The following is a 14,794-nucleotide window of genomic DNA, read 5'->3' on the forward strand; positions in this document are numbered from 1 at the left end:
GGCTGGTCCTTCCCGGGCCACCTCCCAGCCTCAGATGGGGCCGCACTAGAACAAAGGGAGGTTCTAGATGGACCTGTGTTCCTGGGGATTGAGGAGCATGGGAGGTGGAGGGCGGTGGCCGTGGGCCCTCCGCTCAGTTCACCCTGAGCGCTATTCCTCCACGCCGCCCACACCTGCGCCCGGGCCACAAGGCCACCAGCCACGGTCCCCATCCTTGGCCCCCAGCAGAGGTGCATCCGGCTGGCAGCATGACGGGATCCCCTCCTCCGTGGCTGCCCGCATCTCCGTGACTAACGGCCTGTGCTGGGTCCCTGTTGACGCCCGGTGTGGTTCGCGCTCTGGCTGACGGTGGTCTCCGTCCCCCAGTCGCAGAGACAGCACCGCTGCCCAGGCACGCCGGCCAGCGGGTGCCCGAGAAGCCCCGTGTAGGAGCGTTTGGCTCCCGGACACGTGGCCCGTCCGCACCTGTGGGTTGTATGACCACACACTCTCCCTGCGACAGGGACCATGTCCTGCCCGGGGAGGCCCCAAGGGAAATCGCCAAGCCCTGGAGCCACACAGGGGCCCGGCACAGACCAAGGCCAGGCATGGAGCAGGCGACCCAGGGCCACACAGACCTGATCCCAAAGGTCTCTCCACAGCGTGCCACACACAGGCCACTTCCCCTGCAGCCACGCAGGCAGCCCGTGGCCCCCACAGGGCACGCCGCAGCCCAGAGAGCCGGCTCCACAGCCCGAATGGCTTCTCACAGTTTAAAATCCCACAGAAACCGCCTGTGCCTGTCCTCCTGTGCTCCTGTCCTCCCTTCTGGGCACGGAGGAAGGGGCCCTGGCTAGCGGCTTGGCCAGACCATGGCCGTGCAGCGGCCCCTCCCAACATCTGCAGGCCCCCAGGCTCTCAAGCTGTCCTGTGTCAACATCACCACCCAAGTCACAATGCCCCTTCTGCAGGCTCTGGAGCTAATTTCTCAGAAGCCACAGAGACCAGCCTCTGAGCGGTCAGCACACAGTCTTACAAACGGCAGAGCAACTAACCGAGGCCTTGGGGCCCAGCCCAGCCTGCCTTTGGGTGGCCTGGAGGCTCCGGAGGCAGAGCTGAGCACTTGCGACCGAATCCATGGCCGTGAAGCCCCCGGCAGGGAACACTGACTCTCAAAAGAGCCGCTACCACCCCCCCCCCGGCCCCCGTCGGCAGGAGGGGTCCGGCCGACACGACCCGCCCCCACCCAGCCCAGTGCCCCGCTTACCTGTGGCCTGGCAGAAGAGGTGGAAAGTCCCCAGGGCGCGCACGTGCTGGGCCTGGTCACTGAGGAAGGGCGGCAGCAAGGTGACGGGCAAACCGCTGTTGGACCCCGAGGCCGGCCGGGGGCTTCGGGGAGAGGAAGCTGAGCCGGGGCCCCGACAGGACAGGGAGGCGGACCCCGGAGGAGCGAAGGGCACAGATGAGGCTGCGAGACAGAGGACAGAAGAGAGAGAGGCCGCTGAGGCAGGAGTCGTCAGGATCCCGCTGCACACCAGAGACAGGAAGCAAAGCATCAGAGAAGAAAGGGCCCCAGGCGGTCCGGAGACCTGCCCCCGGTCAGCGCCCCACAGGCGGGAGGGACAGGCGGGGGCCTCCTGGCGGCTGCGGCAAATCACAGGCCCAAGTCAAGGATATAAGGTTCTCGTTTATTCGGTTATTTTTCAAATGTATACAATTCAAAGTAGAAAAATAAAAACAAAGTAAATCTTATAAAACACAATGTTTACACCAAAGCGGTCGAGTCTCATGCTGAAGAGGACACTGTCCACGCAGGCACAGAAATCCGGGTGCTGCTCTCCGCCAGGGCGAGCGTGCCCCGCCCCCAGCGTGTGCACAGCAGCAGGTGTGCCGTGACGGCAGCGCGGCCACCCTGTCCTTCCCGTGCGCCGCGGGAGACCGTGCCGGCCACGTGGGCCACCCCGCGGCTCCGTGGAGTGTTGGCACACAGGCCTGTCCGGCCGCCGCCGCCCAGCTCGTGTGCAGGTGGGGCCGCTCTAGGCAGCAGAGCAGCGCGTCCCGTGGGCAGCGGCCGTGTGCTGGAGCCGACAGTTACAGAAGCTGTGTGGATGTCCGTCTGTCCGTCTGCACAGGAGTTTTCGAGCAGCAGATGTGGGCGTCCGATGGTGAGACACGAGCCCCCTCAGCCCTGGGCCAGGTGGCTCCTCTGATCCTGGGGACCCCGCCGGGCTCACGGGACAGCCACCCACTGGCCTCTCTTCTCCAAAAAAATTAAAACAGAAAAAAAGTATAGAAAGAAAATCTCTCTGAATATGACGCTTCCCTCAAGGAATAAAATTAAAGAAGAAACAAAAAATACCGGTGTGCTCAAGAGATGGTTTTGTCTACGTTTCTAGAAGCAAAAGCAACGCATTTACCCCAAGTAGGTTTATCCCTGAGAATCAAAAGCAACAGAAGCCGGAAGGTGTACGTCTGCTAAACATTAAAACATCTGCTTTAGTGACTTAAAAAACAAACGATCCAACACAAAGAAAGCAAAACCCTACAGAATAATCCCGTGGAAGGAAAGGTTCGTGCCAATCTGGACAACAGGCGCTAAGTTACCAATCTGATAAACAAAAATGTCATTTCCAATCTGGAACGAAACGATCTTTCAGTGGCTGCTGCTCTGGGGCGGGGTTGGGGGGCACCGGAGGCACGAGGGGCCGCGGGGAGCCGGGGCTGAGGGGAGCCGCCGCCGCAGCCTGTGGGCCCGTCCCCGAGCGTGGCCCACCGCAGGAGGCCGGCGTGATGCTCGCCGCTTTCCGAAAGGACAAAGAAACCAATTCACAAGCTCGACCCGAGGGAAGAGACACAGAAGCAAGTGCACAGACACGGGCTCCCCACGCCGCCCCGGGCCGGGCGCGCGATGCCGACCGGGGGGCCTCCGCGCAGCCGCCTCAGTCCACGTCCGCGTCCGAGTCGGCATACTTGAGCTCACACTTGACGTCAAAGGGCCTGTCCCGGCCCGGAAGGTCGTCGAGCCGCTGCGAGTCCTCCCTGTCAGTGGGCGCCCTGCTGGCCGTGGTGTCCTGCTCCGTCTCGTAGCCGGTGTCCAGGGCCGGCCGCGGCTGCGCCCCGTTCTGCTGGGAGAAGCTGCCTTGCTCCACCAGCGTCTCCTTCACGCTCTGCTCGAACTCGGAGAAGTCGGCCGCGGGCTGCTTCTTCGCCAGCAGCACGGCGGAGCGGAACTTGAGGCACTGGCCGGGCAGGTAGCCCTTGTAGCAGTTGTAGGAGAGGAGGCCGAGGCAGAGCGCGAAGAAGAGCAGGAAGAGGACCATGAGCAGGCGGTTGTCGCTGGCCTTGAGATACACGGTCTTCTCCGAGTGCACCTGGGGCACCGTGTTCACCACGGTCTTGGGCTTGCACGATGCGCTGCTGGGTGCGGGGCTGGGCGGTGGGGCCACGGCCCCGAGTGCAGGGCCCAGCACCACCGGCGTCTGGGCTGGGGGGCCTGGGCTGGGCTCCGTTGGCACTCCGAGGAGGGTCCTGTCCCCTTCGGTGTGGGCGGCCGGTGTGGTGGAGGCCGTGGGGGCCCGCGGGAGCACCCTGACCTCTAGAACGTGCCTGGCCACCACCTGCAGCACCGTCCCGTTGCGGAGCCTCTCCTCCGACAGGCACTGGTACACCCCGCTGTCTCCCTCCGACAGGTTGAAGACGAGCAAGTCCTTCCAGCCCAGCAGGCCGTACTTGGGGCCCTCGGCCTTGAGCTCGTTGTTCTGGAACGTCCACACCACCCGGGCCAGGTTGGACTTCGGGGAGCATTTCAGTTCTGCCGTACCGCCGTGCTTGAAAAAATGCTGCCGGAAACTTTCTTTAGTTTTATCTGGAACATCAAAATAAATGTGCACAGTGTCAACAACCCGCTCGCCGCCTCCCTTCTTTCACAAACAGGTTAACACGCACGAGAACACAAGCTTTTCACCACTGGAGCAACATGGACTCTTCCAGGACGACTAAGGAGATAAAGACATGCGTGACAGAACAGCAAAGACGAGCCCCAGATGGTGGCCCAGCGGGACACGGCACCCGGAGGCCACCGGGAGGCCGGGATGACATCTGGAGCCCTGGCTTCCCGGGAGGCCGAGTGGCCGCACCCGGAGTCGCACACCACGCGCATCTGCCGGTGGCTGCAGGGCTCGCGGCCTCGTGGTGCACCCGGTGCCCCTTCCTGGAGCTGCCCCCGCTGATGACAGCCATCGGGTCAGGGACAGGAGCGCGACTGCCTTCCAGGGTATGGAGGGACGAGCCTGACCCGGTGGAGGCCTCGCAGAGGGGCTGAGGACTCCTTTCTCACCACTCCTCCCTCCCACTGCCAGGTCGTCTGGGTCGTTTAAGCAGCCCCAAGCTACGCGGAAGAGAGCAGCGTCTGGAGAGCTGATGTCGTGGGTTGGACACAAGTGCCCTTCCAGGAAACAGACACGCTATGCGGCTTCAAGTACCCTTTTCTGCAAGTCACAGGGAAGGCGGGTCGGCCCCAGTATCCTCGTGGATACTCGCCCTCCGTTCTGGGGAGAGAAGGGGAAACGCGAGGTACAAGATGCCCCAGCAGCACAGCACGGCGGCCCGATGACGCCCGGCACCCGGGAGCAGCGCAGCGACAGGGACCCACTTACTCGGGCAGCCAGACGTGTCTCCGCTCATGCGCTGGATCAGATCCCTACAACACAAGAGGGCACGGTCACGCACGGGCACGCGTGCTGTTGGTCACGCACAAGCCCCTACCACCCCGGCGGGTGAGCCAGCCTGCGCGTCCCCCTGGTACCTGCTGCGGCTGTCCGGTGGGTGCAGGGCCACGCAGGCCTGGCTGGCCGGGCTCCAGGCGCAGTACGGGTCGCGGGCCAGCACGCAGTCCTCACAGGTGGCGTGCTTCTCGCAGAAGGCCACGGGGGCCTGCACCACGCCCGAGCTAGAGCCCGCGTAGACGAACTTTCTGCCCTGGGTGTGAGATGGGGCAGGCAGGTGAGGGGACAGCCATCGCGGAGCGGCATCAGGGGCTTCTCCAGCTCACGCATGCATGCCTCGGCTCATCAAGGAGCTTCCAGAACCGTGAGCAGGGTGATCAGGTGGGCCCCGTGGGGTCTCCCAGCTGCGTCCACGCATGGACTCCGCCCTCTGGGCCCCCACGCCCTCCTCCCTCTCATCCAGGGACCTGCATGGATGCGGGTCTCCCACCCGGTGCACAGAGGCCCTCCAGCCACGCACTCCCAGCCCCGCCACCCATCAGAGATCAAACGGCACGACTCGGAGCCCCATGTCAGGCCTGCCCAGCCTGAGCAGCCGTGCGCAGACGGTTGAGTGGGTCCGAACCCAGCGGGGCCGGGAAAGGTGCCCAGTGGCAGGGGAGCGTGTGGGATCCCGGAGCAAGGACGTGCCAGGCGCCGTCATGTCCAGGTTTGCGAGGGAGGAGCACGGGGACGGGGAGACCAGCAGACTGGCGGCCGAGAGCCCAGCTCACAGCACGGCTGACCGCGCTCCACGCAGCGGGGATGGGGCTCCCGCACGGGGACGCCGCCCAACAGGCAGCCATGGCCGCAGGACCGCAGTTCGCACTTGGTCTACACTCTCCTCCCCGCGACCCCCACCCACCGCCCCATCTTTCGGTTAACCCTGAGATTTCTGAGCTTAACAGAACTCAGTTTCGGACCCACATGGGGCACGGCCTTCCCGTGGGGAGACTGAGTCTGGCTGGTGCTCCAGGTCTTGAGGCCAGCCTTGGTTTCCTAGCCTGTGACCCTCCCCCCCCCCCCCCAGCTCTGCACAGACACAGCTGAAATGAGGTCCTCTGCAGCAGACTGTCCTGTGCTAACACGCGGCAGACAGCCGGCCCAGGGCCAGCTCCTCCCTATCGGCAGGGACCGGGCAGATGAAGCCACACGCCGGCCAGGAGGACCGAGGATGCTACACTAGATCACGGTCCAGGGATCACGTGGCTCACAGAGCTGAGATTCCGGGAGGGCCGAGCGGGCGACTTCGAGGGACCCTGGGGGGCGCAGGCTCCCATAAAGCACAGCTGCCAGGTGCCTGATTCCGAGAGAAGGGGCAGGAAAGCACCTGCTGGGGGCCGCGATCGCCGGCAGGGGCACAAGTCTGGGGGCCGGAGGGAACAACGCGGCAGCCGTGAGGTCTCCCCACAAGCAGGCGTCAGGCACCACAGGCCGAACGTACGCCCACGCGCCCCAGCCAGCAGGGTCCCAGAGCCTCAGCCCCGGCCAAGCACGAGAGACCGGGGTGTTCCACAGAACGCGGACCAGTTCTCTGCAGTTGACCGTGCCACGAGGACAAAGACCGACGGGGACGGGCCCAGGCCACAGGGGCTGAGGCGTGAGGCGTCCGGGGCCAAGCGAGAGTCCGGGAGTGGAGCAGAGGTTTCTTCGGACCGGGGTGGGGGTGGGGGGCCGAGCAGACGTCTGGGGTCCCATGGGCGCTGTGCCCAAGCGCCTCCAAGCAGAAGGCAGGCCCAGGGTCCCCGCCCCTCATCCCAATGCCCCTGCGGACCTCCCAGACTGCATAACAAAAGGCGTCTGAAAGGACAGAAAACCCACCTGACCAGTGCGCTCGTGCCCTGGCCCTCACGGGTCCCCACAGCTCTGGGAGCCCAGGGCTCAGGCGCTCCCAGCTAAGTCACTGTGTGCACAGCCTCGTCTGACCTGTGCTGGGGTCTGGAGCTGAAGGAGTTCTGCCACGAACGCCCCCACCAGCATGCGGACACAGCCCGCCGCCTGGCTCGCAGGGGACCAGACAGCACGGAGCCACCCACGTCCACACGACCCGAAAGCAGGGCTCCGCCGTCCGTGCGCCCCGCTCGGGCCAGCCCAGGCTGGAGACAGCCCGCACGTGCGCCCACCCGCAGATGGCGGGGCTGCGGATGTGCGTGTGCGAACCGGAGCGTTCCTCCTGGGAGAGGACGGAAGTCCTGTCACATGCCACACAGCGGACCCTCGAGGACATGGGCTCCGTGAGATAAACCAGTCACAAGACAAACCCTGATCCCACTTACATGTGGTCCCCGGGGTCCTCAAATCCCAGAGACAACGTGGATGGTGGGTGCCAGGGGCTGGGTTAGTGCTCAGTGGGGATAGGGTTTCCGTTCGGGAAGCTGAGAAGGTTCTGGAAATGGTAATGCTGCTGAGCTAGGCACGTATGAATGGTCAAAACGGTAACGGATCCACACGTGTTCGCCGCATCAATAAACCATGAAAGAACGCGCGTGTCCTCGGGGCAGCACGGCCGGCCTCTCTGTCCCCGCGGCGGTGGCTGCCCACCGGCTTCCTACTGCCAGGGCCCGCGTGACCGCGCAAGAGCCTAAACTCGGCTGGCGGGGGGAGGGGGTCTTTTTCACCCTGACGCCCGCTTCCTGCTGCCGGGGCTGCACACCCGCCGGGCCGAGCCCCCCGAGCCCGCCCACCCTGGGAGAAGGCGTGCGGGTCCGGGCACGCCCGCTGCCGTCCCGCCGGTCTAGGTGGCCCGGTGCAGACCGCCCCCAACGGCTCCGTGTGGCCTGCCCCCTGGGCACGGGCACGTGACCGAGTCCTGGCTACAGGCCGGCGAGCCCGTGCTGAGCCACAGCCTCCTTCCCCACCCCTCCTCCCTCCCACAGGACGGCTGCCCTCGCACCCAGAAGCCCGAGCGTCCGCAGCTGCTGCGGAGAGGAGCTGTGGTCTCCCCGCGCCTGCCCCGGGGGCCCAGCCTCTGCTCTGACGCTTCTGACACCCCGGAGGCCTCAGGGTCCCCACCGCTGCCTGTGAGCCACACACCCAGGGCGGGCGCGCACTGCCCGCTTCCTGTTCCCACAGCAAAGCCGGGGGGGGGGGGGCAGGGGGGGCGCCGCCGCTGGGAGCTCGCCTAGGCTCCAGGGTCGTCTTCCCCTCAGACTCCGAGACAGAAGGTGCACACGGCAGTGGCTGGGAGGGGACGTGACGCTGTGACGGGAGTCTGGACGCCAGATCCAAGGACATTAAGCTCACCATGAAGGGGACCCGTGGGTGCCCGAGAAGTCGGCTGCTTCCCTCGTCTCCTGCCTGGGTGCCGGGCCCTTTGCTCCTGCCGTCCCCACCAGAGCGCAGGCTACAGGGCCGCGCGGAGGGGCTGTTGGACCCCCTCCTGCAGTGGGACGCTCTGTCTGCACCCAGCGAGGAGGCTCGGGAGCTTTCTGGGTCAAACTGGGAAGCCTCAGCAGGTGAGCAACGTCCCGCACAGCAGGGCCCGCTGAGCCAAACTGCACACGCGGGGCCAGGCCAGCCCAGCTCTGCAGCTAAGGGAACAGGCACACGGCCGGCTCTGGGGCCTCGGGCTTGGGCTCATAGCATGGGGACGCCCACACGGAGAGGTGAGGCCTTCGGCCACGGGGCAGGGTTGGGCCACTCACAGGGTCCGCTGTCCCCCAGGTACATGACAAGACTAAGGCAGGACTGGCCTGCTGGGCTCACGTGCTCACGGTCGTGGACCAGGCCTGCTCGGCCCCTCATGCGCCCCCCCACCCCCGTGGGAAATAGGGAGGCCTGTGACCCAGGCCGCGGGGACAGATGGCAGGGGGTGGCCTGCGGAGCCAATTCAGCCCCTTGACTACTTCTGTGCTACCCCCCAGTTCATACCAGATTTCACACTGTTAATGGGAGAGGAAGCAAGTCAAAAGCACGCTATTCTGTGGCCCTCGGAAGTTCTGGGAGCTCTGGAGCTCGGGGCCCATAAAGAAGGCAGTGCCGGAGTGCGGCCAGTGCACGGACACCGCGGCCCGCGAAGCCTCAAACACCCACTCCTAGCTTCTGCGGGAGGGTCGAACCAGATCCGGATCGTGACCCCGACCTGGCACAGGAGAAGGGGCCTGACGGGGCCCGCGTGGGCATCATGGCCACGGCTCAGAGCCGGCTCCCCTGCATTGGCTGCTCACCTGCCAGCAGGCACTGACCCTGTCAAGCTCGGGCATAGGGGTGTTTCCCTGAGCCAGCGTGCCCCACACCCCCACTTCCCCACGGGGGCTCCCAGGGACACGGTGAGGCTCTGCCCACCTGAGGCGACCATTTCGTCACTCAGTTTGCCTTCCATTCATCCCAAAGCCCAGGGTTCCCAGGACCTAATGTAAGATCCTGCAGGTCAGGCCCTCTGGACCAGACAGGTGAGTGCCGGCCCCGCCTGGCTGGTGACACGGACACGTGAGGCTGCCCGCCCGGCCACTCTACCTGCTGGGAATTCAGCAGCAGCGTCTGGACTGGCTCGAGGTCCTGGAAGAGCCGTGTCTCCTCGATGATGTGGGCCTCGTTCTCCAGGCTGACCGCTTTGTGCAGGGTGCCCCGGTCTGCAAGGGCAAAGCTAGAGGTCAGAGACGTGCCTGGGAGGGCAGGACAAAGCCGGCCCTGCCATCGGCCATGGAGCACAACGGCCCCTGTTCTAAGTCTCAACTCTCTGCCTCGGTGGGACATGTAGAAACCGGTGCTCTCTGCACTCCGGAAGTGGGAAAGGGAAAACCAGTAGCTAACGCGCCTCGGCCTCGCGTGGCCTGGGTCAGCCCCAGGGCTTTCTGAAAAACCATCGCTGATTCCAGTGGACATCAGTGCGGCGAGATGGTGCTGGCGGGTGCGAGCAGAGGTGGCTCCCAGGCTCCACTGGCCTCTGGGGTGCCATCCCTTGCGGGGCCCGAGGCAGCTGAGGGCAGGACCCCCCAACCTGGCTCAGAGCATGCTGGAAAGCCCCCAGGGCTGATTGTGGGGCCCGCCAGCTGCTGCTGGGCCTGGCCACTAGTCCTGTCCCCGAACGGGCTCTCCCGGCATGTCGGGACAGGTTCAGCTGGCCCCACAGGCAGCACTTAGACTCCCTTTGTGCGAGCCTCAACCTACCACGCCTGAACCCCCAGACAGGGGCCAGGACTTGCGGGTCACAGACCTCGGGCGCCAGTCCAAGACTCTTCCGTAAAGCACTGTGAGCACCGTGGGGAGGTGCGGGGCCCCCGCAGCAAGGATGGGCCGGCTCTGCTGGTGTCCTGACCCTGGGGTGGGACCCACCTGTGCCCACAAACATGACGTCGTAGGGGGTCCCATCCAGGGCCCAGGTCCGGTCCACCACGACCTGCGTGTAGTTCACGTCGCTCCGGATGAGCCTGGGCCTGTTGTCTATCGGGGTCACGGAGCTGTCCATCAGGGGGTGGTCCTTGACGAACTGCAGGGTCTTGTCCGGCAGGCTGAGGGAGCTGGAGAAGTTGGCTGCCCGCGCCTCGCGGTTGATGCACTGCAGGGAGGAGAGCGGCTGGTCCGCGCGTGCACACCGCCCCGTGGCGCTTAAACCTGCGGCCCCGTGCTCCTTGCCCCAGGGGACGGACAGGTGGCCTTCCCCTAGCCGTCGGAAGGCACAGCTCTACCGCTGGTGGGGAAGGCCACCAGACGCGATTCTGCTGCGACACACAACTGGTGAGTCCTCTGTCCCTGTTCATAAATCGGAAACGCATCAAGCTCCTGACACCCAAAAAAGTACTGATCGAAGCCCAGTTCCAAGGGCACGACGGTCAGCGCGGGCGGGGTCCTCCTCTGTCCCTGCTCTCCACGGGCCTGAGCAAACGCAGGGCAGCTCGCAGCCCTTGCTAGGATCTGACCGAGGTCAGCTGACGGGCACCCGAGGGAGGAGGCCGGAGCCGGCGTGGCGGCGGAGACGGTCCAACCGGCCCAGCAGCCGCCCGGCTTTTACACAGATCCATCAATTTTAGAAAAACAAAACCAACAACGTGACTCCTGTTCACGGTGCGGGGCACAGGTCCTTGACAAACACTGCGTTTCTGTGCGGGAAGCAGGAGATCAAACAGACCGATTTCCGGACGTCTTCAACTCCGCGGAGCCCGCTCGGAAGGGGCGCCTGCCCGCCCGCCCCTGCGGCCCCGCCCCCGCCCACACCGCCCGGCCCCGCCCACTCACCGCCCCGGGCCTGGGCGAGGGCACCGCGCCATTGTAGCGCACCCACTTGGTGTGGGACTGCTCCACCGTGGTGCTCTGCATGTACTTCCCGCGCGAGAAGACCTCCTCGGCGGTGGACAGGTTGTAGGCGCACACGGCCGACAGCCCCACGTTGTTCCTGCGGGGCAGGGGACAGCGTGACCACGCGGGCGGTGGGCCCGCAGACGGCGCCCCCCGGCCCGGCCGGCGCACTCACAGCTGTGGGGTGAAGACCCCGTAGATGACCGGCTCCTTCAGGCCCTCCGCCCTGTGCACGAAGACGTCCTGCAGCACGTTGAAGACGAGGTTGCTGTCCGGCCGCGAGCAGATCAGCCTGGCCTTCAGGAAGGACGTCCACTTCTTCTGCAAGGTCCGCAGGCCGCCCTGGTCCCCCTGAAATGGAAGGACGTGCGCGGTGGGCACGGGCAGCTCCTCCAGGAGGGACCGAGGCCGCGCTGACCCGGGCCGCACACAGCCAGCGGCCACTGCGCCCTGTCCTCTCCCATCGGAGCACGAAACCCAGAGAGACCTCTTGGCAGTGGCCTTGCGGCAGCGGGACCCACAGGTGGTCCCCACGCTCGCGCCTCACAGCGGCAGATGCCCCGCGGGCCTCGCACTGCGGACCCCTGGAGCAAGGTGCTGACCAGGGGCTCCCATGGGTCTCCGTCCTCCTTGCACAGGACCAGGTCATCACAAAGGTCTTTTTGGGATCCTCTACAAACATGTTTTAGTGAGCTGGCCCCAGGGGCAACACGGACACGCTTGACGTGACCTGCTTGGGAGACAGCCCCGAAGCACAGCAACCTGGATGCCGGAGACTGTGGGGTGGAGCGAACTCCGCGGGACGTGAGAAACAGCCCCGAGTGCATGTTGGAACGCCGAAATCCCGGTTCCAACGGGGTCAAGCTCACACAGTGAACGAAAACCAGCTTCCTATAACCTGGGACGTCTGGGGACGGTGTGTCAGACGCAGGCCTGCTGACACTCCTGGGGTCTGCAGGGGGACCCCCCAGGCTTCCCCAGGGCAGGCTGGGCGGCTGGCGGCCCGTCCGCACCCGTCTGCGGCACGGAAGGCAAGGTGGTGTTTGGAGAGAGCGGCGAGGACTCCAGACACGGGAGCACCCTGGGGGCGGGAGCCAGCGGGGCGCAGGGCCCGGGCTCACCTTGCACACCCGCGCCACCCGCGGGATCATCAGCTTGAACACAAACTCGTACTCCACAGACACCTCGGTGAAGAAGAAGTAGACGCGGTCATCCCCACTGTCCACGCCGTCTGGACGCTCTCGCATCACGTCAGCGAAGACGAAGCTCGGTTCTGCAAGTGACAGACATGCGGTCGCCCCTCTGCACGGCGGGGGCTGGGCACCGCCCCCACGCGACGCAGGAGGGGGCGTGTACCGTGTCCCTCCCACAGGGCCTGTGAGAAGGGACAGCACCCCAGCCCTGGAGACCCACTGAGGACGCGGCGTGTGCTCGAATCCAGCTGGTAGATCCAGGGGCCCAGCGCCCCCCGCCCACAGCAGCGGAGCAGCCCACAGGCCCGCCCCCAGACTCCCTGCGTCGGGAGCCCGGGGGACTTCCAAGCCCACGGCCCGCTGGCCAGTGCCCACAGGAGCTGCGGGGACCCGCTGGGCACACGTCATCCCAAGGGGAGCGGCCCGGTTAGCCCGGGTCACCAGGGACCGTCAGGCCCTCGCGTCCTGAAGGACGGTGACCGCATCTGTCTTCAGGGAAGGGAAGGGACCTCAAAGCAGCACGGGCCGCACGGGGGAGGACTGAGCTGGGAGTCCCGGCGGCTCCAGAAGCTCCCCGTGTGGGAGCTACCACGAGCCTGGGGGGAGGCAGGGAACCAGGCGCCCTCAGGGAGACTCAGAGCTGCCCAGAAAGTCCGCGGCAGGGGCACCTGCGTCTCACCGTTCAGCCACGGTATCGCATACTCCGTCCTCAGAGGGCTGTGGGACGAGTGTCGGGAGATGATGGGCTCACTTCCCAGAAAGTTGTAGGAGGTCCCGGAATACAGCTCCCCATCTTGAGCGGCCCCGGACGAAAGAGGAAAGGGGGTCAGCGGCAGCGATCCTGTCACAGCTGGGCTCGGGCACCCCGCCCCCAGGGAGGGGACAGACCACGGCCCTGCTCCGGGCACGTGGGGCTGCTGCTTCTGGAGCCTTCCCTTGCGTTTCCAAGACCAGGACAATCGTGCACTCCACGTGAAAGGTGCTTTTCGGGGGTTGGGGCGCTAACAGCAGTGACGCTGCCCCCGGGGAAGCGACAGACATAAGGGCGGGCGCACGGGGCTCCTGGCCTGAGGCTGCGGCACCTCAGGGACCGCCGTGAACTGCAGATGCGTGGCTTGCATCTAACCACCCACCTAACATAACCCCCTCCCACAAGCCTGACTTGTGGCCCCGGGCGGTGGCCGGTCACCCTTCCGCACGATGAGTTCAAACACTCACGTGGGGGTCTGTGGAGAGGCCCGGGTGCCTTCCGTGAGGACAGGGAGCACGGACGCAGATGGAGGGAGCCGCGCTATCCTGGGGGAAGGACTCACCAACCATGACGGACGTGTAGCTCTGTGCGGGGTCAAAGGGGCACCTGCCCTTGCCATCCTCGCTTCTCCCCAGAAATTTAAAGGACGCTAAATCCTGCAATCAGACAAGAAAGAGTGTCAGGAAACGTCTGAATTTCTATGCTCGCGGCAGCTGCCTGTTGAACCGTCGCCCAGACATGCTGTCGGGGGCGTGGGGGGAGGAGCAGGTGCGGCCTTGCCAGTCCCAGGGCTGGACGCCGGCGCCTCGAGAGCCACGTGGGATCGGGGAGCCTCAGTCCGCTGGGCTGTAAGATGCCGACGGCTCCCGGGTCTCGGGGCAGACCCGGGGCGCGAGGCGATCTGTGAGTGACCGAAAGCCACGTGTGGGATTTCAGCATCAAAATAATGGCATTCTGCACTCACACTAGGCAGGGGTGATCTCAGGCTTGGGCATCCCTCCTGGCCCAACCAGGGAGCCCCAAACCCTGAACCGTGAAGAACAGGGAAGCTTCGCGCAGGGACACTGACACCGAGTGTGATGACAGGTGACGCGAGGGGGAAGGGCCCGCCCGAGGATGGCCAAGGTGCTTCAGTGCCGGAGCACACCCCGGGAGGAACATTAGAGACGAGACGCGTCCGCGGGGACGGTAGGGGAAGGACCTGTGAGCGGCGGGAAGGGCGGCGGCCGCCACCTCCCAGCCTCCAGCGTGCCCGAGCTGAGCACCACACCGTGCGCGGGGGGTGGCTGTGCGGCCGGCGGCCCGTCGGACGCGGGGTGCGGAAGGCTGGGGAGGCTATGGGCCCGCCTTCAGCAGGCAGACTCCCCGTCAAGCCAGGGAGCACGAGTGGGGGCGCAAACGGCCCGCAGGAGGTCGGGGGGATGTGTGAGCGAGGGCTCGGCCCCAAGAAGAGCCATCGGTGGAGTGACTGCATCTTCCCAGGGGACGGCAGGCTTGGCGCTGGCCATGTACGGAAGTGCGGCTGTTCCTAACCCCACCCCCCCACTCCCACCTGAGTGATCAGCCTGTCGGCTTCAACGCTTTTATTAAAAACACTGGGAAAAGTTATAGGTCCAGAATTCAGGGGGAAGCCTGACTCCCTTACCTAACAACTGATGGGCCCGTGGGTCGGAGCCCACATCCCAGAGCCAGGAGCTCCGGACTGACCAGCGCGCAGCGGCCGAGCCCCGGGTGTGCAGACGGGTCTTACCGTGACCTGGCACGCTGTCCCCTCGCACAGGAGGCCCAGCCGCTCTGAGGACGGAGGTCCAGCCCTTAGCACACCGCTCCCACCACCACCACCAGCGTCTGTGGGCACAGACCGCCAGCTGACC

The 14,794-nt window shown here is 65.6% G+C and overlaps 1 protein-coding gene across 5 annotated transcripts in view; it reads right to left on the reverse strand.

Annotated features, from left to right (window-relative positions):
- SEMA4D (semaphorin 4D) overlaps positions 1 to 14,794 on the reverse strand; it is a 60,923-nt gene that overhangs the window by 8,224 nt on the left and 37,905 nt on the right. For 4 of the 5 annotated variants that reach the window (XM_046022039.1, XM_046022035.1, XM_046022036.1 and 1 more), the window contains 10 exons: positions 13,483 to 13,576; positions 12,849 to 12,962; positions 12,098 to 12,249; positions 11,152 to 11,327; positions 10,917 to 11,073; positions 10,017 to 10,239; positions 9,198 to 9,313; positions 4,784 to 4,956; positions 4,635 to 4,678; positions 1,247 to 1,447 (listed from right to left, as the gene is read on the reverse strand). In XM_046022039.1, the coding sequence (XP_045877995.1) occupies positions 1,247 to 1,447; positions 4,635 to 4,678; positions 4,784 to 4,956; positions 9,198 to 9,313; positions 10,017 to 10,239; positions 10,917 to 11,073; positions 11,152 to 11,327; positions 12,098 to 12,249; positions 12,849 to 12,962; positions 13,483 to 13,576 (1,450 nt within the window). Of the gene's footprint in view, positions 1 to 1,246; positions 1,448 to 1,646; positions 3,845 to 4,634; positions 4,679 to 4,783; positions 4,957 to 9,197; positions 9,314 to 10,016; positions 10,240 to 10,916; positions 11,074 to 11,151; positions 11,328 to 12,097; positions 12,250 to 12,848; positions 12,963 to 13,482; positions 13,577 to 14,794 lie in introns of those variants that run through there. The other variant, XM_046022038.1, reaches the window with a different exon arrangement.

Source organism: Meles meles, chromosome 11 (genome assembly GCF_922984935.1).
Source record: "Meles meles chromosome 11, mMelMel3.1 paternal haplotype, whole genome shotgun sequence".
In the NCBI taxonomy this organism is placed as follows: domain Eukaryota; kingdom Metazoa; phylum Chordata; class Mammalia; order Carnivora; family Mustelidae; genus Meles; species Meles meles.